Below are 24,611 nucleotides of genomic sequence, written 5' to 3'. Positions count from 1 at the left end.
CATGGGGAGCCTGACAAGCTGAAGTTCCATGACCGACCCTGGGAGCAGAGGTGTCTTTGCTCCCAGACCCCACTGCTCATTGCTACTCATTAGCCTCCAAGACAGGAAGCCAGTCCCATCACAAGAGCCACCAGCTGACGACCCCAACTGTAGGAGGTCTCTTGAATGAGACCGGGGGGCATGGGTGTGGAGGAGACCGTGACAACACTGCTATTTTCCATTTCTGCTCTTTTCAAGTCTTTCTCTTTTGACAGCTTTGAGTCACAGGAAGTGTCTCAAACTCCTTACGGTCAAGAACTCCTTCTAAATTTCCTCTGCCCACCCTGCCCCCCTCGGCACCATCCTTCCCTTGCACAGGTCACTGTGCAGAGATCCTTGTATGCAGCTGTGAAGGTTTCAAGCCTACAGAGGCAAAGGGAAAAAAGGTCAGGCTTAGAGGCCTGGAGTTTTCTGTTGCGAGGGGGTATCCCTGAGAGGGGTACTTTCATTTCCCCGGTTAAGTCTCAGCTTCATTTCCCCAGTTAAGTTTCATTTCTTCAGGTTTGAAACAGTACTTTCAGTTTTGAGAGTGGAGGGTATATAAAGAGAGCAAGAGAGCCAGTAAGAGCAGAGCTGAGGAGACCAGACCTGTAGAGGAAGCAGGAAGAAGCAGCCTGGAGAAGTCTAAGTACAGCTAGGGTAAAGGCACTTGTATTGCAAGGTTTATTTTCTTTTAATGCCTTTTGTATCATTCAGCTCTATTGTGTACATGCCTTTAGTTGTAATTTGTTTGCTTTAAATTTACTAGTCACCAGTTGTGGTTAAACTCTGTGTCTAGACTGTCAGTCACCCCATGTGTACACCCTAAACCCCACATTACTGGGAAGGGGAAGTTTAAAAGAAGGAAGGTGGGACTCTTCCTTAATGGATTGCTCAGGGGGTCCAGGTTATAAGGCGAACCTTGACAACAGGTGTCACCTGCTGCTGCATATAAAGATCTGTGGATTGGGATCATAATCCAGCTCCAAGGATCAGACAGGGCATCCCGGGCCTCACAGAGAAATATCATTGGAATAAAACTGCTGCTCTCCCTGAGCTCAGCCTGTTTCCAGACCCGGAAGGGGTAGGAAGCTTATGGCACTACAGCTCCCATCATCCCTCACCATTGGCTATGCTGGCTAGGGCTGATGAGAGTTGTAGGCCAAAAAAAGTGGGAGGACATCAAGTTGTCCACCTCTGAGATGACAAATCCAAGATGGTTCAGGCAGGGTCATCTGGCAGGGTCTTCAACCCACCCAGGTCTTTGCTGGGGGAAAAGGTCTGGTCTCCATCTGCCTCAGGGTCCTATATCTCCCTGGAACTTAAAAAAAAAATAATTAATTGTTGTTGTCGTCGCTATTTTATTGTTTTCATGTTTTTAGCACTTTTAATATTTTAACTGTTTTTATGTATTTCACTGCTGTCAGCCGCCTTGCGAGGGCTTCTGCCCTGAAAGGTGGCCAAATAATGTTATAAATAAATAAAACTGTGTAAACGTCACACCCATCCACCCACCCTGCCTGCCCCACAAAGAAACCAGTGCTACAGCTTGAGACCCCCAGATTTAAGGCCACCTGGTCATTTGTGGCCGAGGAGAGATTCGAACTCTGGACTTATCAGCTTACACTGCATTTTGAGGACCCCCTGAGCCAGCATTTTTCACACATCACAGGTAAAAGGATGCAGCCTGCAGCAGACAACATCCAACAATGCTTCTGCATTTTATTTCAACCAAAACCAAAGAAATTGTGGTGGAGGGAGGGGACAGGAAGCTTAAATTCCTATGAAAATGCATTCCTCGTTGCACTGGACACAGTGAGGGTTCTCTTGTGTGCTAAGGGTTCTAAGACAAAAGTGAGTTACTTGCTTGCGTGCCTCTCGCTGGGGCAGCATTCCTATTGATAGCCTGCCAGTTTGAGGATAGTTGGGTACCGCGTACGATGGGCCATGCACTTCTGCCGGTCAATAAAAATACTGTTGGCCTTCACGGCAATCTCCTTCTCCAGACCCATCCGCGTGTCTTCCAGGTTCGTGAGCGCCTGTTCCGAGTCCAGAAGCTTCTTCTTGAGAGCCTCAATGGACTCTGTCAGTTCTTCCACTTCGCTGATGAGCCTGGATGCAACGGAACAGAGCAACGGCCATCAGAAGGGAGGGATTTGAAAAATTAAAAACAGATTGGAGGGCCGGGGGGCAGGGACGCAAGATCTCCGTCACCCACACACAGAGCCTTGGAGATGTTAATGCAGACTGGTCACTTAAGGGCGCAATCTTTTGCACGTTTAGACAGAAAAAAAAAGTCCTACAATTCACAGCATGCCCCAGCCAGCAGGGTTGAAGCTTTTGCTAACTTATACAGCAGCCTCCTCCCCACTCTGGTGCCCTCCAGATGTTTTGGACTACAATCCCCAGCATTCCTGACCATGAGCCATGCTGGCTGGGGCTGATAGGAGTTGAAGTCCAAAATATCTGGAGGGCACCAGGTCAGGGAAGGCAGAGCCAGATCATTCATCCATCTAGTCCAGGATGAAAAGACGACCGCTCTCCAAGGTCTCTGGGTGGGGCTCTTTTCCAGCCTTGCTACCTGGTGAGAGACTAAAAGAAATGGCACTTGCCAAGAGTCGAAGTCCAAGGGAAAGGTGGGGTCTGAACTCCAACACACAAAAACTCCCTCTGGAGCCCAAATACTGATGGTGCTGGGGGGCAGCCCTTGACAGCCACCCAGTTTTTTAAAAATAGTAATAGTTTGAAAGATCTGAAGAAATAAAATAAAGACCAGAAGAGGCAAGGAGACTGGCAGGCTCCAAGAAAGACTTCTGCAGGCACATTGGATCTTCTGGGCACCACATTGGAAACCCTGTCTTCAGTAACGTTCAGAATTATCATAGAATCATAAAACAGTAGGGTTGGAAGGGGCCTCTAAGACCATTGAGTCCAACCCCCTGCTCAGTGCAGGAATCCAAGTCGGAGCATCCCTGACAGGTGGCTGTCCAGCCTCGTCTTGAATGCCTCTAGTGCAGGACAGCTCACCACCTCCCTAGTTAATTAGCGGTTACTAATCTGTTTCGAAGCACAGTTCGAAGCGCTAGATTTAAACCTTGAAAGTCTGAAGCGATCTGAGGCCAGGCTATGTTAAGGACCACCTCCACAGCAATCGACCTCGGAGGGGCTTTTTCACGTTCCCCTCCTGTCTGAACTATTCATTCATTCATTCATTCATTCATTCAATTTCTGTACCACCCAATAGCCGAAGCTCTCTGAGTCGTTCACAAGAATAAAAACCACAAGTAGAGCATAAAAACAAAATAAAATATAAAAGCATGAAAACTACAGTATCAAAGCACAACCAGCATAAAACCTAGCAGGAATGCAGAGATTTAAAATACAGTGACAAATTTAAAACAGCAGAACTAAAAGACTAGAATACTAAAAGGATCAAATACCTGGGAAAATAAAAAGGTCTTCACCTGGTGCCAGATAGAGTGGAGTACAATATAGGCGCCAGGCAAACTGCTCTAGGGAGTTTATTCCACAGCCAGGGTGCCACAGCAGAAAAGGCCCTCTTCCTGGTAGCCACCCGCCTCATTTCCTTTTTTTTTTATTATTGCAGTTATATCCCACCTTTCTTCCATCATGGAACTCAAGGTGGCTACATGTGGTTCCCAAGTGGTCTCCCCTCCAAGGACTGACCAGACCCAGACCTGCTTAGCTTCAGCTAGGTCTCCTGTGCCTTCAGACCATGTCCTTCCTTTGCCAGGGGCTCCCGGAGAAGGACACCTGAAGGTGATCTTAGGGTCCAGGCAGGTATATCTGGGAGGAGACAATCCTTCAGATAATCTGGCCCCAAGCTGTTTAGGGCTCTGAATGTTAATACCAGCACTTTGAATTGGGCCTGGACATGGACCGGCACCCAGTGCAGCTGGGAAAGTACTGCCATGATACGATCACAGTCGCCGGTCCCTGTTAACAATCTTACTGCCCTGGTTTGGACCAGCTGAAGTTTCTGAACCGTTTTCAAAGGCAGCCCCACAAATAATGCATTGCAGTATTCCAGGCAAGAGGTTATCAGAGCGGGGATGACTGTAGCTAGGCTATCTCTGTCCAGATAAGGGCATAGTTAACGTATCAGCCTAAGCTGATGAAAGGTGCTCTGTGCCTGAAGTGACAGCTCTGGGTTCAGGAGCACCCCCAGACTACAAACCTGATCCTTTGGGGGAGTGCAACCCCCTCCAGAACAGGTTGAACATCACCTGGCCGAGCAGATGAACCACCCAGTAACAGTACCTCCGTCTTGTCTGGATTGAGTCTCAGCTTACTGGCCCTCATCCAGTCTGTTACCATGCCAAAGCATGGATTCAGAACAGCCACTGCCTCACCCGGGTTTGACGAAAAAGAGAGGTAGAGCTGGGTGTCATCCGCATATTGATGGCACCTCAGCCCACACCTCCGGATAACCTCCCCAAGCGGTTTCATGTGGATGTTGAACAGCATAGGGGATAAAATAGACCCCTGTGGAACCCCATGGCGTAGTTGCCACAGCACAGAGCAATAATCCCCCAGCACCACCTTCTGGAATTGGCGTCCAAGTAGGAGCGGAACCACTGCAAGGCAGTGCCTCCCAGCCCAGACAACCTATCCAGAAGGATACCATGGTTGATGGTATCGAAAGTTGCTGAGAGCTCCGAGAGAACCAATAGGATCACACTCCCCCTCACCCTCAGCCAGCAAAGGTCATCCCACAGGGCGGCCAAGGCAGTTTCCATTCCAAAGCCAGGCCGGAAGCCCGGTTGAAATGGATCTAGATAATCCGTTTCATTCAAGGGTGCCTGGAGTTGTCCTGCAACCACGATGGTAGGCAGGTATGCGGGAGGGGACCTTTGCATATTGGTGATGGCCTTCTGCCATACTATTACAATCTGGCTTTTTTGCAAAGCACTTGGCAGGGGCCTGGTTGGATAATGACGGATCTGTCGTCGTTTTGTCATTGATATGCCTTGTATTGTGTATTGATTTGCTGCAACATTTTACCAGTTTTGTTAGCTGCCTCGGAAGTTGTTCAGAAAGGTGGGTATGGATATCCCTTATTCATGAAGACAACAGAGATACACGACTGTTAGAGAGACCAGGGAAAGTCAGGTTCAAATCCCAGGAGAAGCCAGGATGCTGAAGAATTCCAGTTTAGCGTTTCGTGCAAACACATCTAGCGCCTCTCAGCCCAAGCTACCTCGAGGATTGTTGAGACACTAAAGCAGGGGTGGGGGTGCTGTGGCCAGGGCCGGCCCACCCATGGAGCAAGGTGAGGAACCCACATCAGGCAGCGGAGTAACAAATTGTGCTGCCCCTGCCAGGAAGGCCCACCTCCATCTCCAGCGAGTGCTTTGGAGAACCCCATCAGCTCTCTCAACGTGGCATTTGCTGCAGCGAGAGAGCAGCCAGCGGGGCTCTCTAGAGCAGCCGCCCGCCCGCTCTCTGCCCCATTGTGTGGCCGGAAGAAGCAGCTCATGAGAGCCTCTGTCTCTTCTTTCCACCGCATGGCTGTCTACACAGCTGACACAGCAGCAGCAGCAGCTCAGACGGCGAGAGATCTCATGCGGGACTGCCTGTCACCCTCCAGATGCCTTTGGACTAGAACTCCCATCACCCTTGAGAATTGGCCATGCTGGATGGGGCTGATAGGGCTTGGACTCCAACAACATCTAGTGGGCCGCAGGCTCCCCAGCACTGGGCTAAAGGGAGGACCCCATGTATGTTGCCCTGAGGTTTTTGGAAAGGCTAGATTAAAAAAATCTGACAGGTAGAGAGAAATGGATCAGCTGCTTTATGAAAGATGGAATTGGGAGAGCAAGATAATAACTTTTGAAGCTGTGCACTTCATTGCACTAATAAAATATATCATTGCAGGTGGAATATTAGAAAATGTTGGATATTATTTATTTTATTGATACTACATTTATACCACTTAGTATCCTAAAATCTCTAAGCGGTTCACAATAAATATAGAATATAGTATGAAACTAATGTAAAAACAGCATACAAACACAATGTATTAATTAAGAAAACCAGAGACCTGTGATGATCATGGATCATGGCCCTTCTCTCAGGTGAATTGTTCCACAAAGAATTCCCTTGTCTGGACTTTTAAGAGTAAGAGAACATGCCTGTTTCCGTTTAGGAATATATAGTTTAGTGAGTGGCCCGTTTCACACATACTGACAATTCCTGGGTTGCTTAACCCAAGAATTGTCAGGGCCAAGCAGCAGTGAAGGAGCAGCTGCCTCCTGCGTGCGCATCGCTTCAGTCAACAACCCAGGAACAAACCATGGGCGATCGCTAGGTTAACTCTGGGTTGTTTGACCCTTAAACAACCCAGAGTTTCCGGGTTCAGATGTCGCAATAACGACCCAGGAACAATGAGTCCCTGGGCTGCTGACTGAAAGGGGAATTGATTGGATGATTTGCTCTGCTTACATTCGTTTTGTGCACGTTCCTAATTCCATGGCACTGTGGACGAGTGGCAAGCGATCACGCAGCCAGCCAGCTATTTCAGCCTTTTCTTCTCCTTCGTTTTGTGTTTGTTTGTACAAATATGTTGGTGATGGGAGTTCTGTGCTGACAATTTCCCCCATGTGCGTTTTGCAGAGCACTAGATGTCTGCTTCATTACTTCTGCATCAGTAGAACTCAGAGTTGATAACCTTTTGCTTGTAATGACAGGCAGCAATTTGAAATATCGCACTAAGTAGATCTTCGGGCTTTTGGGGGTACATTTTAAAGGATGGTTTAATAGGATGTTGTGACTTGGAATCAATTTGTTCTGTACCATTTTCTACCCCAGGTGCAGTGTAGAATTTTTCCCGTCCCTTTGCTGCATATTAAAAGAAGCAATCAGAGCTGGCCTGAACTGAACAGGAACAGCTTCAAACACATGTCTAGCCACCCAGAAGGGAACCTCTTTCAGGGCTGAGGGCTGAATTCAGTTTTGGAGCTCTCGGGGGCCACATTCCAGGGGTGGGTAGGGACAAAGACAAACAGGGCAGGGCCAAAAATACCACCAAATATCAGCATTTCTTAGCTTAATGCCCTTACTGCCAGTAAGTAACAAAGCCTTAGGAGAGGCATTGTTCTTAGATCAAACTGCATGAAAACTCGGGAACCATCAAATGATTGGCAGTTGAGGGAAAGAGGGCGGAGCCAGTGGAAGGAGGCGTGACAATCTGGGCACCCCAGAGGCCTGGACTGGGACCCGAGGGGGGGTGAATCAGAACCCCAGGAGGGTCAGATTTGGGCCCCAGGCCTGACGTTCCCCACTCCTGCACTACAGTGAAGTTCTGTGACTGGAACGCCCCACATATCTTCCTTCTCCAAAAAACAGCCGTGGGGTGGCCCAACTTCTATCAGGGCTACAGTGTGAGGGGAAGAGTGTCCAACCCTCCCCTCCTCCCCCGCCATGCCACTGCTCCAATTCAAATCCTCACCCACTTCAGAGCCGTTATGAGTCATGGAGGGGAAAACATACAGACACAGTTTTGAACAGTAAGAGTTGTGGAGGTTGCTATTCCCCTCACTCTACACCTCAGCCTCTATCCAGAACGGGCCTCCACAGTTGTGAAGAAGGAAATTACACTGCAGCCCATCATGGAACTCCAGCATAATGCAGGATTCGGTCCTTAACTTGGACACTGGAGAGTAGAATGCATTTGGCTGCTACATATTTGACTATTATTATCTGCTTGTAGCTTGTTTTGTGCATTCATTATAAGTAACATCAAGACATTATAACGCAAAGTCTTGCATTTATTGCTTGCTTTGCTCACACGTCTGTTTGCTTCTGGGGAGCCCTTGGGACACAAGTCAAACATGTCAAGTCCTATTGATTTGGATGGGGATAAGGACAACCATAATTCTATTCTGTTCCATTTCTGAATTCAACTGCATTTTTAAAAAAAAAAAATCCTCTCAAAATACATATTTAAATGCATGCATTCTTCTTAAGGTGACATCTCCTATCAGAGGTTAGCGATCATGACAGCTATTTTTGTTTTTGACGCTGCTGCTCTGAACAGAATTGGAGCAGTGGCATGGCAGGGGAGGAGGGGAGGGTTGGACACTTGAGAAGTACAGCTGAACCCTTCCCTCAGATTCTTCAACCATGATGTTCATCTTCTTCCCACTGATCTTTTCCCTTGTATAATAAGTAGGACTATGGCATATGTTTTGCCTCGGATAATATGACCAAGGTACTTTCTTCTCTTGATGGTCTTTACCAATTCTGTTTGTTTGCTTACTTTGCAAAGTACGTTCTCATGTGTTACTCGATCAGTCCACGGTATTTTCAGCATGTGTCGGTATATCCACATTTCGAAGGATTCAATGGTGTTATCTTTCCTCAAAATACGTATTGCGTATTTTCTCAACACGTCTTTAAATGCATACCTTGGTACAGCTCAAGTGCCACGAATGCCATTACAAAGTTTGAAGAAGTGTGAAATCCAACTGATAGCTGAGTTCTGATCAGCATATCAGTCCAAGAAATGTGGATTAGGTAGTATCATCTAGGAAGATCTTCCCCAACCTGGAGCCCTCCAGATGTTTTGGGCTACAACTCCCAGGATGCCTGAGCACTGGCCATGATGGTGGGAGCTGATGGAAGCTGAAGTCCAAAACCTCTGAAGAGCACCAGGTTGGGGAAGGCTGATCTATTATTATTTATTACATTTATATCCCACCTTTTTCTCTCCTAAGGAACCCAAGGCAGCGTACACAATCCTCTTCCTCTCCATTTTATCCTCACAACAACAACCCTGTGAGGTAGGTTGGGCTGAGAGTCTGCGACTGGCCCAAAGTCACCCAGTGAGCTTCCATGGCTGAGTGGGGACTAGAACCCAAATCTCCTGACTCCCAGTCCAACACTCAAGCCACTACACCACACTGGCTCTCATCTAGGAATTAGCAACAAATTCCTCAAGCATCCGAGCTCTTGCCTTACTCTCAACTGCATGGGATCCAGGTTTGACTACACGCAACTTGAATCCACCCAGTCCAAGGCTGCACACCTGTCCTTTATTTAAACAACTCTGGCTTACCTGAACTGGGCAGCATCTCTGCAGAGATCTACGTTGGGCCTGAATGAACGATCATACAGCCTCGTCTGAGCTACTTTGAGTGGCGTTTCTTTGTCTTTAATCGCCTGCTTGAGGGCAGCGATGTTGTGCTCTTGTTCTCCAATCTCCTTGAGAGTCTGTTGAAAAAGATTATTGGGGCAGCGGGAGTAGTTTAGAAATACAGCAGAGCTTGGTTGGAAAGGCACAGGGGTGTGTGTATCTTTTGTCTATCAAGTACATCGACTTTCAAGACCTTGTTAAGCAAGGGATGATATCTGTTTGCAAGCAATATAAAAGCTAGTTGCTTTTTTAAAAGACTTAAACATTTCAATTACGAAAGCTATTCTGAAAGCTGTGCTGCAACACTTCAAATGGAAAATAACTTGCAGGTGTAAAGGGCACCGCCTGGGGCTTTGTCAGTGATGCTGATTCCCTGTCCAGGTATTTGATGTAGTGGGCCCCAGTCCATGAAAGCTTGCCTTATGCCGTAATAAATTTGTTAGTCTTTAAGATGCTACAAGGCTGCGGTTTTTGCCGCAACGGGCAGCGAAACAGCTCTGGAAGCTTTTACAGTTTGGAAGTGATCGATTAGAGTAGTAAAATAGACACTTTGCTCATTCCGAGTTTGAAAACAAATGGATCTTGTCTAAATCAATCCTTCCTTTTCCTATTGTGCCACCTGAGCCTTTAGAATGTGCATACTGTATAGAGGTGCTGGGATGGTGCCCAAGTGAGGTGATGATTTCACAGTTTTGTTCAGAACACCTTCCTCACTGCCAAGATGGCCGGGGGGGCGGGGTGGGAGAGACATGGCTAAGCCTTCAAGGGCTGCCATTGATTTGTGGCTTCCACTGAGCCCATCACAGCTGGGAGGCAAGGGCCCGTCCCCATGTCTTACCCCAAAGCACCCAGGATATGGCACCCACAGGCCACCCCTCGCCTATGGTGGGCTGAGCCTTGTTGGGTTCGGCAGCGGCCTAGAGAACAGGACTGTGGGTTTGGATCCAGGAGGAGCCCAGCTCAGAGCCAATGCGCTTGTGTTCCTGGGCCTCTCCTCCATCAAGCTACAAAAGCCTAACTCCCTGACACCAACGGTCATCCTCTGAGGCCCTCCTCCAGGGACCACTTCTGCATCGCCCAAAGACAAGGTCAAAGAAGGTCCCAGATTTGCACGTGTCGATTCATATCTGCGGATGCGAATTTAGAAAAATGGATTGCAGTCGAAATAGAAATACAATACCCCTCACCCTAGTGGGAAGACTGGCCTAATGCCTGCTCAACCCAGGTGCCTACCTGTCGATGGACAACTTCAAGGCCCCACGTTCTCCCTCCTTAGGGTTCTTTATCTTTACAGCAGGCTTATTTATTTCTGTACTGCCCAATAGCCAAAGCTCTCTGGGCGGTTCACAAAAATGAAAACCACGAAGTGCAGCAGCATAGAGCGATGTAAAATATGAGAGCTTAAAACGACAATATAACACTACAGGCAGAATAAAACCTAGCACCAACCAAGAGATTTAAAACGGACCGGACAGCCCTTCAAATAGAGAATTGCCTTCTGAGAAGTAGGACCCGTGGCCTCCTACCAGAGAGGCTCCCCAGGTGCCCACGTTATGGTCTTTCTGGCGCCAGGTGGAGACCTTTGTAGCCTCCCAGGGATTTTAAGGAACCTTTTAGCGCTTTTACATCTTGGCGCTCTTGTTTTGCAGCTGGTTTTCCACCGCTTTTGTGTGCTGTAGTGCTTTTACTCTTTGCTGCTGGCTCTGCCTTGGTCTGACTATGTGCTGTTGTCGTTCATCTTTTGTATTTTATGCTTTTCATGTATTGTATACCGCCCAGAGAACGTGGCTCGTGGGGTGGTTTAAAAGTGCAATAAATAAACGAGAGGAGGGGGATGCGGGAGGCCCTGAGATGAAGGAGCTAAGACAGCCCCCTAAAGCAGGGGCAGGAAGCATGTGCCCACAGACGCCATGTGGCTCCTGCCACTCTTCCAAATTCAGCCCCCCCCCCCCAAAATTGAAATATATCGGGGGGGCAAACAATATAGCATCCAGAACTTCTGGGGAGCACCAAGGGAGTCAACGTCTGCTTGTGTGCCTGCTCGGGGTGCTGTTCCTGTGCTCCCTGTTGATGGGCAACTTCAAGACTCCCGTTGCTCTCCTGTCTTATGGTTCTTTGTCTTTAAACCGGACTCGGACAGGAGTCAGGAAAGCCCTTCAAATAAAGCAGGGGTGGAGAACCAATTTCAATCCGAGGGCCAAATTCAGCTTCGGAAAAGCTTGTGGGGGCTGATGGGAGAGGAGGTGGGGCCAAAACAAGTAATTCCCAGCATACTGTCGCTTAAAACTCTTACTGCCTGCACCAAAGTCTTAGGAGAGGCACTCCAGTCTTTGAGAATGGGGGAAAGGCTGCACAAAAGCTAAAGGGACCTACGGCCCTGTTGGAGTCCACCTAGAGAAGAGCCTTCTGTGTGGTGGCTCCCTTTCTGTGGAACTCCCTGCCTCTGGAAGTCAGGCGGGCACCAACATTGTGGGCTCCTTCGCACAGAACTTTTACCCCGCTACTGGGATTGCTCACTCACGGAGGTTTGCGGCCCCTTTACATGACGTTGTGAACCTCCAGGGCATCTCCTGTGCTAAATGACCTTTATTCCATTTTAAAATAGATCTTGTGTTCTGCTTGAGTTCGTGAGAAAGGAAAAGCTGCAGGAAGAGGAGCTAGACAAATGAAACATATGGAAGACTCGGATAAGGGGGAGAAGGAGCAGGAAAGGGGAGGGGGGAAAGGAAGGGCAGATAAAGGGAGTCCATTGTGATCCTGCATTTAGAACGGAAGCGGAAAGCCCCCTTTTAAATGTGTGATTTTAGGCTGGAGTAGAGATACTCTGTGTTGTTTTCGGTGCCTGCTGAAGATGTCTTCATTTCAACAAGCCTTCCTCAGTTGACAAGCCACGTTTTTTATCGGTATTCTGTTTTTTAAAAAGTTTTAATATGGTGCTTTATTCCTTTTATCTTTTATTGTTCACTGCTCCAGAATTAGTTTAGATGTGGAGTGGGATATAAACATTGTAGGTAGCGATAGGTAGACAGACAGACAGATAAATAAATAAACAATTGCTGGTTGGGGAAAAGGGGGTGAGGCCAGAGGAAGGGGGTCGGTCTGTGTGAGGAACCCTGGAGGGCGGGGTTGGGGCCCCAAGCCTGAGGTTCCTTAGCCATGAAATACAAGATGGTGCCTCTGGCAGCCCTTTGAACAGAGAACTGCCTTGGGTCGAAGAGGCAACATGGCCTCAGGAGATCCGGGGAGCGTACCTTCTGCAAATGGTGTTCCAGCTTGTGCTTGGCGTCTTCCATCTCCTCGCAGCGCTCAGCGAAGGCCTGGTTCACCCGGTCACACTGCATGCGCAGGTCCTCGGTCGTGTCGTGGAGGATGTTGTCGATGAGGGCGCGGAGGTTGATGGAGGCCAGCTTCTCCCGCTCAGCCCGATAGATGTTGTCGTGGCTGTACTTGGCCCAGGTCTCTGGCGTGGACGCACTGTGGCACGGACACGGTCATGGCGGGGGAAGGAGGAAATAAAAGGGTGAGCGTGCATGTGGGACAGTTCTGCTCCCCAGTCTCAGAAGGAACGGGGCCAGTGTGGAAGAGTGGTTACAGCGTTCGACTTTGGGAAGAGCAGGGTTCAAATCCCCACTTTGTCTTGAAGCTCTCTAAGTGATCTTGAGCCAGTGATTCTCTCTCAGCCTAACCTACCTCACAGGGTTGTTGTGATTTTAAAATGAAAGGGGGGGGGGGAGACCTTGTGCACTGCCTAAAGCTCCCTGGAAGAAAGGCAAGCTATTTTTTTTAAGCTAACCTTTATTCTTACAGATTCCAGGGTGCTATACAAAGGGCATGGCTAAACTAATGATACCATCACCACCAGCAACTATTTCAGCAGTAAGTAACAGAGGGAGATGAGAAAGAAATCAGGGCCATTCCAACTACTGAAAGATTTAACTTTTTCCCCTTCTTCCCTCTGCATCCCTTTTTCCTTGTGTGTCGTGTCTTTCTAGATTGTAAGCCTGCAGGCGGGACTGTCTTGGGGGTTTTATCTTCCATTATTGTTGCTGATACTTGTATTATTTTATTTTTTATTCGATAATAAATAATTATTATTTTATTTTTACTCCTCCATTTCAGATTTGGAGGAGGAACACACAGAAACGGGTGTCCAGACTGGAGAACCTGCCCTATGAATAAAGGTTACACGGTCTGGGTCCCTTGCATAGAAAAAAAGATGAGTAAGGTCTGTGTTGGGGAGTGGGGGGGAGGGGGATGAATGCAAATTGTGCAGAAGGAGTAAATTAGGGGGAAAATTACCCTCCAAGACACAATACCAGAACTGGGGGTCACCTGAGGATGTTGATGCAGGAGAGAGAAAAGGGAGTACGTCACACAACACTTGCAATACAGCCCTATGTATGTCTATTCAGAAGAAAGCCTGAATGAGTTCAGTGGGACTTACTTCCAGGTAAGCGTGGATACAATGCTGGATTTAGGAACAAGCCAAGTAAGCTATGGCTTAGGGCCTCATATTATGAGGGGCCTCTAAATACGTTGGCGATAACTAAGAGGTATTATAATTGAAATCGCTTCAGCTTAAATGTGTTGGAAAGTCTTGTGTGACTTACAGCAGAGTTGCCTTATATAGAGAAAGCATGGCAACACAGCATTTAGTATTGGAGGCAATAAGCGCAGACTAGAGCCAGTTTAAAAGAAGTTCAGATCAACTTAGGGCGCTATCCTATGCATGTTTAGCCAGAAAAAAAGTTCTACAACTCCCAGCATGCTGGGAATTGTAGGACCTTTTTCTGTCTAAACATGCATAGGATTGCACCCTTACTTTATTAGTACTCTTATACACATCTTCAGAGAAGCCTATCTTACACTGCTTAACTACAAGGACCCCCTAATTCTGGGTGGCTCCCTTTCATCACCCTTCCTATTATAATGTAATGCACTTTTTTCTCTCTATGTTTACGGTATGGGGCCATCCAGCCCTGTGTGGATAAGATGGGAGTCATACTTAACTTAGGGTTGCAATCCTATGCATGTTTAGCCAGAAAAAAGACCTACAATTCCCAGCACTCCCCAGCCAGCCATGCATAGGATTGCATCCATAAGGATTTCATTACCAGAAAATGTGGTGATGGTCACTAACTTAGATGGCTGGTTTTTAAAACAAAGGGTAGATAAAATCTATGAATGGATACAGGCCATGTCACACCTCCGTGACGAGAGACAGCAGAATACCTCTGGGTGTTGGGAGTTAACAAGATGTGGCTATTCCTTTATATTTCCAGAGGTGTCTGGCTGGCTACTCTCAGAAACAGGGAGCTGAGTCAGATGATCCAGCAAGGCAACTCTAACCTTCTAAGGTCCAATAAGCATAAGAACAATATATCTCAGTGTCAAATCAAATCTGTGAATGGTGTCACTTAAGGGTGGCTGCAACAGATTCATCATATATATCAGGGCTGTTTTTACATGAGGCATTTGTAGTGCACTCATCACGGGCCACCCACGGAAGCTTGCGGGTCCTTTACATGATGCCATCGCCATCCAGGGCCCCTCCTGCGCTAACCCTGGCAAAAAGCATAGTTTAAAAAAAACAGCTGAAATGAGGTATTTAAATACTATGGGATGCACTGCCATTTTTCAGCCACTAGATGGAGCTGTTTTGCACTGAAATATATATAGGGGCTGCTGGGAAAGGACATTTGGTCACGTCTTTCGTCTAATGAGCCAATTCACATTGTGCCACGGAGATGGCAGAAAATGCTCCAGGGGGCTCCCGGATTTTCCGTTAATGTAGAGATGTCCCAGGAATGAGCAACCTGTGAGAGCTTCGGCTATTGGGCACTACAGAAATGCAATAAACCTGCAGCCCTCAGATGCCTTGTAGCCCTCAGACTAATTTCAAAAGCACTCTGTATGTGATCAGTTCAAATCTCTGGCAAGAGCAACCTGTCTGTCAGGCAGGAAGGACGAAGGGGAGAGAGAAAACGGGGTGGCAGAAACATAAAAGGGGAGGAGCCATCCACTTCGAGCCCTGCCCACCATTGGCTTCAGCTCCGCCCACCACCAACATACAGCCCCCGAAAGATTATCCACAAGGGAATGTGACCCTCGACAGAAAAGCGGTTGTCTATCCAATTATAAAAGGTAAAGGTGTCCCCAACCAGTCGTGTCCGACTCTAGGGTGCGGTGCTCATCCCCGTTTCTACGCCGAAGAGCCAGCGCTGTCCGAAGACGCTTCCGTGGTTATGTGGCCGGCATGACTGAACACCGAGGTGCACGGAACGCTGTTACCTTTCCTGCCGAGGCGGTACCTATTTATCTACTTGCAATTTCTTGCTTTTGAGCTGCTAGGTTGGCAGGAGCTGGGACTGAAGACGGGAGCTCACTCCGTCACGCAGCACTCGGGTCTCGAACTGCTGACCTGCCAACCTTCCAGTCTGTAGTTCAGCGTCTTAACCACTAAGCCACCACGGCCCCACTATCCAATTATATATACTACATATCTGCCCCAATTCTCCACATGCTGGTCCTTCTGCAACCCCCACAGCACAAAGCATGCGCAAGAGCATGAATCTGCAGGTGTGGAGGAAACCCAAGATTTGCAGAAGTACAAAGCACCTTCCAAGGGGGAACTCTCAGTCATGGGAGACCTCCAAAACAACCTAGTGAGGACTGAGCATGCTCAGTGAGCATGAATTGCCGACTGACTGTTGTGGGGAGAACAGAAAATCAGGGGCGGAGGGGTGAACGGAGTATCTGGGATTCTGAACAGAAACACGTCACGCTGCAACATTTTGTTGCAGGTTCCAGGTGCCCTTACTGCTCACACCCTTTCTGAACTGGTGCAGGTAATCCAGGGGTGCTCACCTGTCCTCAAACTTCGATGAGCTCGGGTGGAACTGGATGTTGGTGCTCTGATTACTGTACCTCCCGCATTTCTCATCGATGTTGTACGTTTCGATCTTATCCGACCAGTCCATTTCACAGATCTGTTTGTGATCTCGATTTAACCTGAAGAATAAAGGTGCCCCAAACCTCAGAACCAAAAGTCACATTCAAGACACAGTCACTTGCATTGTTCACTTTGATTTCATAGGCAAAGTACAGTCTTACAAACCCAAGTTCCGTCAGCCCAAGAAAACATTCTGAAATCTGATTCCTCAGAGACGTGTCGTTTCAGAGTGAGAATGGGTACAGTTTTTGACCCATCGGAACACACTTTGGGGTAGCGGTTTTTGAACACCGAATAACATGGAAATTAGCAACATGGAAATCCTAAACATCTCTACTCAGATTAGTTCAATGGGTCTTACTCTCAGAAAAGTATGCTTTGGACTGCAGCCTAGGTTTGCCTTCATAGTACAGATTAATTCACAACCAGAAATGTTCAGGATCCAGAAACCCAGTTCCAGGAACCAACCTCTGAGTTAATTTTCATGGGCAAGTTGGATGCCACTGATAGATTTCACTTTTGGAAACCACCCCCCCTTCTCTCCCCCGCCCCTAAGAATTCAAAGAGAGGGAATATACTTTTCTTCCTCCTGACACCTAGTGGCAATTTAAAATAAAGGAATAAGAAAGCCTGAGCGTTATATAATGCAATGCTGAGAACATCTCAGATTTAAATCACTCATCCAAAAGTAGAATCTACCCTTGACACATACTTTAACAAGTGCAATTAAAATCAATTAGAATATAATTTGAGAAAGGTAGCTCTCAAGTAATTCAAAGAACATCAAGATCCCATTTTAAGTAAGAATTGTATTTTGCCAAGAATTTTGGAAATACTAACAAGCATATGGATATAGACAGACTATGTAAAATCAGGCTTGAAAATAGCCATTTGCTTGGTTGCCTAAGGTGAATTTTTATTACGTAGATGTGGAAAGGGCACACGCACACCCAGGGGCACGTGGCTGCGTTATGGGATGCAGGCATCACGGAGTTCAAGATGAACAGGAGGCACTTTTGTGACTCACGCTTCCAGTTCACACTGATCCAGAGCAAGAGAGCTACTCTGTTTGCACGTGGTGTATTTCGGGGCAGCGGGGAACACAGGTTCCACCTGGGGCGTCACGATCAATCATGGACAACAGCAGGTTTCAATCACGTACACATCTGCCCCAGCAGGTCATCTATAAAAGAGGGTGTCTGTCCGTCCACCTGACAGCTCCATAGTGCCAAGACTAAAACCTAGACACCTGAAACTTGGCATGTTTACCAAGTGGACCCTAAAGGCGTGCCCCTCTTGTGTGTGTTCAAAGCATTAATTAATTTTAACGTGTCCATGTGGTCGAAGCCTGCGGTAACATCATCAGCCGCTGGGGGCAGACGTCCCTCACTGGCACATAACTTTCCAGTTTATCCAGTCTGAAGCCAGAGGAGATTGGTGGGCCAAACAGCCGAGTTACATGCCTGCCCCCTCCCTGCTGCTGTGGGGCGGCCCCCCTTGGGGGAATGGAGTGGACAGACCCCTCCCTCAGAGGGCTGTAGGGGTGCACCCAAGCAGGGGCTGTGCCTAGGGAGGCCAGCAGCACTTTGCTTGAAGCCTTCAGGCATCGGACTAAGGGCTACTGCAACCTGTGCAAAGCTGCTTCGCCAGGGTTCAACTTCAATCACATCCGAAGGTGCGCTGAAGCCCCAGGTATTCTGGCTTCTGAGGTAATACCACCACCTGGTGGCGACAACTGGCAAAACCCCGCGGTTTTTTTTGAACGGTATTAATAGAAAAGAAACCTTAAAATAAAGATTCCCCCCCCCCCGTCTCTCCCCAGGACCATTCAAGGCATTACTGAAAACACAGAAGCGTGGGGAGCATTTCCCAAACACGGGAGGAGCGTCAGGTCGCACGGGTCTGTGTACGTCCGCTCTCTGGGAGAACACTGCTCTGCTCGCTGAGTCCACGCTACTGGGTAGACTACAGGAGGAATCAGGGTTGCTTCACACGTCCTGGTTGCTTTTAGGTGTACAGCTAAACATGTAGATGGTGACCGAGACAATCACATCTTTGGAAACAAGCAGATTGTATGGGGCTGTTCATCAGTGCCCTGCAGGAAGAGTGTGAAATGAAGAACCTGTGTGCATGTCTTAGTGATGCTTTTAAAAAAGCTTCCCCAAGAGGCAAAAGGAGAGACCTTTCAGAGACAGGTGCCAGAGAACAGCGTGAGTGTCCCTGGTAAAGACAGGTAATTGGAGATGATAGGAGCAATCCTATGGCTGCTAGCCAGCGGCTAGATGGCCATAGGATACGTCGGTTTCCGGGAACCTACCTTCCCCCCTTCCTGCACTGCCTCGTAGGCAGCGTAGAATGGCCCTACACTCCACACTCAGAAGAGAAGCGCAGAGTGGCGTAAAAGGGGCGTTCCCGGGGACTGGGCAGGGAGGGCGGAAATGCCAGTACGACACATCCTATGTGTCATCCAGCCACTGCCACCCCCGCTCTGACAGCCAAAATCGACTGTCTAGCCGTGAATGCAGGGCAGGAGAAGTGTGGAGGAGACAAGCCCCTCCATGCTTCTCCTGCCCTGCATTGGATAGGCGGTCGCCTCCGAGTTCAGAGACAGCCACCTATCCCCATAGGATTGTGCCCTATATTAATGGACGGGAGGACCGGAATGAACAGTGCATTTTGTGGCCGGGAAAAAGTCCCATGTGCAATCCATTGTTTCAGAATTTGGACAAATTGAGAGAGAAATCTAATGCTAAGGTGGGACACTTCCCCACGCTGTAGCTCTTTGTCCTCCATTCCGATTAACCTCCCACTCGTCATCGTCACTCCATCAAGTCTTGCTACCTACTTGCTTGATGAAATTTCTGGTCCCCCCTTCTTCCAAACGTACCTTTTCCAATGGGGAATTTGGCTTAGGCTGCCAAGCCAAACGGAACTGAAACCTGTTTACCTGCAGGGGCTCAGATTCATCCCCTTTTACCCGTGCCCCTCCCTGTGTCTCCAGCCCACCCCATCAAAGCAGAAATGTTAAGCTTCCTGGGGCGGGGGGGGGGGGTGTGCAGACCTGTATGTGTGGTTGCATCCCTCTGAAAAGCACCATGTCAACTGATGCAACCAAGTCAGCCAGCCGTCTCCTACGACTGGGGGATCCTGTGTAGATCGCTTTGCCCCTTACTGCAATGGGCAACTATATTTGTTGTTACAACCATCATAACCAGTATGGGGCAAAACTACCCACACATTTGTTGCCAGGCTGGGGAACCTCAGGCTCGAGGGCCAAACTCAGCCCCCATGGAGCCCCAGGTCCACAGACAGCCTCCTTCCCCTGGCCTCAGCCCCTTTCCCCAACCACTCATCATTTGGCGGTTTCACGGCTTTTGTGCAGTTTTTTCACCCACTCTAAAAGGTCAAAATGCTTAGTTCCTGGCAGTCAGAGTTTTAGGGTGCAATCCTATGGGGATAGTCAGCCACCTCTGAACTCGGACTATCCAATGCAGGGTGGGCAGACCGCAGAGGGGATCCTCTCCTCCCTGCTCCGGCCGCCCTGCATTTGCAGCTAGGCAGCCAATTTCAGCTGTCTAGCTGGGGCAGCTTGGAGCAGGGTATGGGGAGGCCGGACGGTGCATAGGAAGTCGTGAACGCATTTCCCACCTCCCCGCCCCCAGGAACGCCCCCTTTTCCCCTGCTCCATGCTGCTCTTCCAAGCGCGGAGCTGGGGACAAACCACACTGCCTACAAAGGGACAGGGGAGGGGGCAGGGAGGCAGTTTTCTGGGAACCAACCTCGGAGCACAGGCTCCAAGGTCGGATCCCGGAAAGTGAAAAATCCTATGGCCATCGAGCCGCTGTCTAGCAGAAATCGGATTGTGCCCTTAAGCTACAATAGGCTGGTTTGGGGGGGGGAGGTAATTTGGGGCCTTTGCCTTTGTCCCCACCCATCCTGAGAGCTTCTCCAAAATTGAGTACGTTTCCCCACAGCCACTTTATTGAGTGTACTATCCCAACTTTCTTGTACTGTAGAACTTGGTATGCATGGAGAAGGTGGGTTCCCAAGGGGCCCCCCATCCTGGCACTGACCCAGGCTAGACCTGCGTAGCTTCAGCAACATGGCTGCGTTCTTGCCTCCAAGCCTATGTCCCGGGACACAGGACACCCACGTTGCAGGAGACCATTTCGCGTACAATTCTCTACAGATCTCAGCACTTCACTTAGTTCTAGCGGTCCTGTGTTACACCTGGACCAGGCTTAGTGTTACATAGATCGCTGGTAATGCAACCTGCGAACAGGGAAAAGGGCTCTTACTGCATCTGATTAACAGCTTGCTTCACAGTTCTTTTCAGGAGCTCTTGGATATTTCTGATGAGCTCAGCTTCCTAGATGAGAGCAGGAGAGACATTAGTAGCAGGAACTGCAAGCCAGATGAGGCAGAGGGATGCCTTTTATGACAGCCGATGTGCATACCGTTTCTGGCTCGGCGTGCATGCTGTGATTTTGAGAAAGTAGAGGAAAGCTTCAGAATACGATATGGCCACAGAATTCAAACTTCCTAAGAATATCAGCTTTTAAAAAAATAAGAATAAAAATCAAGTTTCTAGCTCTTATGCTTCATTGCCAGCATTTGAAAGCATGCAGGCAATGAATTCCTGCTAAAATCACAGAAGCTAGATGGGTGACTGAAAAAGATATCCAGTGGTCAGAGGCAGGGAGGCTTCCATGCCTTACATAGCTCCTTGACCCACCCCATGACTGCAAATCTAGAATAATTGATGCAAAAAAGCAAACACTGCAAAATAAAAAATGCAGACCAGATCTACACCTTGTGTCATATCACAGAATCATAGAATAGTAGGCTTGGAAGGGGCCTACAAGGCCATCAAGTCCAACCCCCTGCTGAATGCAGGAATCCAAGTCAGAGCATCCCTGACAGATGGCTGTCCAGCCTCGTCTTGAACGCCTACAGTGTGGGAGAGCCCAGCACCTCTCTAGGCAATTGGTTCCACTGTCATATTGCTCTAACAGCCAGGAAGTTTTTCCTGATGTTCAGCCGGAATCTGGCTTCCTGTCCCTTGAGCTCATGATTCCGTGTCCTGCACTCTGGGATGATCGAGGAGAGATCCTGGCCTTCCTCCCTGTGACAACCTTTCAAGTACTTGAAGAGCGCCATCCTCTCTCCCCTCAGTCTTCTCAAGGCTGAACATGCCCAATAAACATCAATACCATCCCATCATGGTGATGCTATATCCTTCTTGTGCATTTATACCTCATAGCACGCACAGTGACATCTGTTGTGGTATTTTGGATAATATGGAATAAAAATCAGGAAATAACACTAGAAAAGAGGTATATGGAATACATAACGCGCCCCAGTGGTTATCAGCACATGTCAATACCGCTAAAAAGCGCTAGTCTAGATCTAGCCCAAGGGTGATATGCATATTTTGTGCAGATCACAGAATCTGACCTGTTTTGTCACAGCGGGGACCATCTCCATCTCTCCTCACTCCCGGCTGCACCTTCCTTTTGAAAATCTGTCTCCTTCCCATATTGATTAGGCCTCTGTGCTCAACTGACTTTCAGAGGCTTTGCACTGGCATCATAAACATGAGCTGAGCGCATGACAAAAGGCATCGCGTGCGCGGCGATTGAAAGGAAAAGTCCTGCAAAATTTATTGGCCATGGTTTCCATTTTCCTTGTACAATGAACCACATTTGGGGTTTGTGTTGGGAGAGGAAGGGAAAGGAGATTGGAATGTTAACATGAGTGGAAGTGGGAGGGAACATGGAATTACACGTGGGGGGCAGAGGGGGGAAGAGATTTGGCCAATTGACAGTGGGAAGAAGAAATGAACTGGGTGGGAGTTTACTAGTCCTAACTGCACTCAGCCCCAACTTCAGTTTAGTCTGCATGCGTTTTCATTGTTCCTCCAAATAAGCCCTCTGTGGCTTTCCTGGGTAATTGTCAGTGAAACCCATGCTTAAAGGGTTTGAACACCTACAGACACCTACAGCCAACCTGGCGCCCTCCAGGTGTGTTGGACGCCAGCTTAGGGAAGGATGACTTACAATGGAGCTGATAGTACAGTCAGACCGATGGAATTAATTTAGTCCATTTGTGGCAGTTGCGGGGAAGGCACGGAGTTGTGAAGGGCACCCCCTGCACCCCCGGAATGACCACTCCGCTATGCGCCAAATCCTGTACATTTCCAAAAGGACATCAGAAGAGCCCTGCTGGATCAGACCACAGGCTTCCCCAGTCCAGCACTCTGGGTGCACAGCTGCCAGCAAAATGCCCCAAATGGGAAGCCCAAAGCCAAAAGAGTTTATTGTATCTTAGCAATTTGCCGTTATACACAGTTACAGCGGGGGAAAGATCATTATACAATTTTAAACTCTACTAACAGACCCTCAAAAATTGAATAAATTTCCTTATAGCATTTAAGCTTTGTAACACGCATCTGTAAAACATGGACAAGTAAAACATGGACGTATATTTGTCAGCATTAGACCATAGAAAGCAAACATTTACAAGAGATGGCCATCCTTTCAACAATTTTAACAGATGAATATATTTGGCTCTGAGATCATTATAGACAGAGCATTCTAGAAGTACATAAATGATATGTACTTTCCTGCATTGAGCAGGGGGTTGGACTCAATGGCCTTGTAGGCCCCTCCAACCCTACTATTCTATGATTCTATGATATCTTCAACTGATACAGAATTACAACCACACACTCTGTCCTTCTTAGGAACCCCTTTATGCCGCCCCACCCAATCTGCCAAGGAAACCCTCCATAAATTGGTCCAATCCCCTTTTAAAGCCATCCACGTTGGCAGCCATCTCTACATCCTGTGGTAGCAAATTCCGTGGTTGAACTCTGCGCTGTGTGAAGAAGGACTTCATATCTGTCCCGAATCTGCCACCCATCAGCTTCATGGGACGGCCCCACTGGATTCTAGTATTATGGGAGAGGGAGTTCTCTCCCTCTCTCGACGCCATGCATCATTTTGTACACCTCTATCATGTCTCCCCGTGCTCACTTTTCTCCTAAGTTAACTGCCCCATATGTTACCATCTTTCCTCAAACTGCTCCACTCCACCCCACCCACATTGCTAAATTTCCCAATGTGGTGAAGGGCATAATCCTGTGCATGTTTAGACAGAAAAAAAGTCCTGCATCTCCCAGCATTCCCCAGCCAGCCATGCTGGGGAATGCTAGGAAGTGTAGGGCTTTTTTCTGTCTAAACAAGCACAGGATTGAGCCCTAAGTGCACTGGTTCTGAGACAGAAGCAGCCACAGAGAAGTTCAGAAATCAACATGGGAACTTAAGACTGAGACAGACAGACTGTTGGTCCATCTAGTGCGACAACGACACTGACTAGCATCAGCTGTCCACGCAAGGCGTGCTCTCTGCCACTCACCTACAGACCCAACACAAACGAGGCCAGAACAATGTTGCGCCCTGGGAGCACGCAAGCAACCACAAGCCGATCGCCCTACCTTGAGCAATTCTGCCTCCACCTGGTCCCGGACCAGATCGGGGGGCTGCCTGCGCTCGCGGCACTGCAGGTTGTCCGTGGCAATGCTGTAGGGGACCTCGGTGGCGTCCAAGGCCCGCTCCAGCCGCACCTTCTGGGCCGCCAGCCGGTCGGTCTCGGCCGCCAGGTCCTCAATCTCCCTCTGGAGCTCGGACTTCCAGAAGTGGATGTCCTGCAGGCGCTCGCCCACCTTGGCCGTGGAGTCCTCCTGCGTGCGCTGGGCCAGCTCAGCCGTGTAAGCCGCCAGGTTCTTGGACTCGAGGCGGCACCGCTCGGAGTGGTCGCGGTCGGCAAAGGCCTCGTGGTACTGGGTGTAGTTGTGCTGGTGCCATTCCTCGGGCAAGTACTTGGCCGTGCGGAAGCCGGCCGTCGCTAAGCCGCAGGAGGAGTCTGGGCCGGTGTTCAGGGCCGGCTCGTAAACCTTCATGGGCAGCTCCGAAACCGGGATGCTCTGTGGAGCCGGCTCCTTGGTCAGAAGCACCCCGGGGTGAGACATGGTTCCTGCCACTGACGGGCCCGACCGCTGAGCCAAGCAAGCTGCCCGAGGGGTTTTCCTCACCAAGAAAGCCTCAGGCTCACTCAGAGGCCTGCAGGATGCTCCCCGGCCACAGAACCTGCACTGCTCAGCGTCCTCCCGTTGCTACGGGCAACCTCCTGGGCCTATGAGCAAGCAGGTTCAGGCTGTATGGAGCCGGGAACTGTTGCTGGCAGTTAGTGTCCTCCCGTTGCCCCGGGTGATGCCGGAAGCCAGCGGGGCCGGTGTGGAAATGGGCTGGATGCCGGCCCTCCCGTTGCCCGGGGAGATGGAGGTGACACACGGGGCCCAGGGATGGAAGTGTTCGTGCGAAAGGGGGAGAGGAAGGAAGAGGCGTTTCGGGGTCTCGAGGCCTAACAGCAGCTGAGCATTTGTCAACGCCATGAAAAACAGAGGGAGAGCACCGGCACGGA

General features: G+C 49.0%; 1 protein-coding gene across 1 annotated transcript; it reads right to left on the bottom strand.

Moving 5' to 3' along the window:
- Positions 1 to 1,721: 1,721 nt before the first annotated feature.
- Positions 1,722 to 24,611, bottom strand: TEKT4 (tektin 4). The gene is made up of 6 exons (XM_084819223.1): positions 23,626 to 24,611; positions 20,426 to 20,496; positions 16,043 to 16,186; positions 12,427 to 12,649; positions 9,098 to 9,252; positions 1,722 to 2,130 (listed from the first exon to the last, which is right to left on the bottom strand). The coding sequence occupies exons 1-6, from the start codon at positions 24,157 to 24,159 to the stop codon at positions 1,914 to 1,916; spliced, it is 1,344 nt and encodes a 447-aa protein (XP_084675349.1). The 5' UTR covers positions 24,160 to 24,611; the 3' UTR covers positions 1,722 to 1,913.

Source organism: Heloderma suspectum, chromosome 12, assembly GCF_057233095.1.
Source record: "Heloderma suspectum isolate Gila_16-S chromosome 12, 16-S_ref, whole genome shotgun sequence".
Taxonomy (NCBI): domain Eukaryota; kingdom Metazoa; phylum Chordata; class Lepidosauria; order Squamata; family Helodermatidae; genus Heloderma; species Heloderma suspectum.
The sequence above is the reverse complement of the archived record's forward strand: the minus strand, read 5'-3'. Positions and strand labels throughout refer to the sequence as shown.

What these genes read in the sequence shown, in the direction of transcription:
- TEKT4 (XM_084819223.1), bottom strand. Translation starts at nt 24,159, where the DNA reads ATGTCTCACCCCGGGGTGCTTCTGACCAAGGAGCCGGCTCCACAGAGC. An exon ending in TGGAGGCAGAATTGCTCAAG is followed by an intron (nt 20,497 to 23,625) that starts GTAGGGCGATCG and finishes GCTCTCATCTAG; the next exon opens with GAAGCTGAGCTCATCAGAAA. An exon ending in TCATCGAAGTTTGAGGACAG is followed by an intron (nt 12,650 to 16,042) that starts GTGAGCACCCCT and finishes TCCGTGCCACAG; the next exon opens with TGCGTCCACGCCAGAGACCT.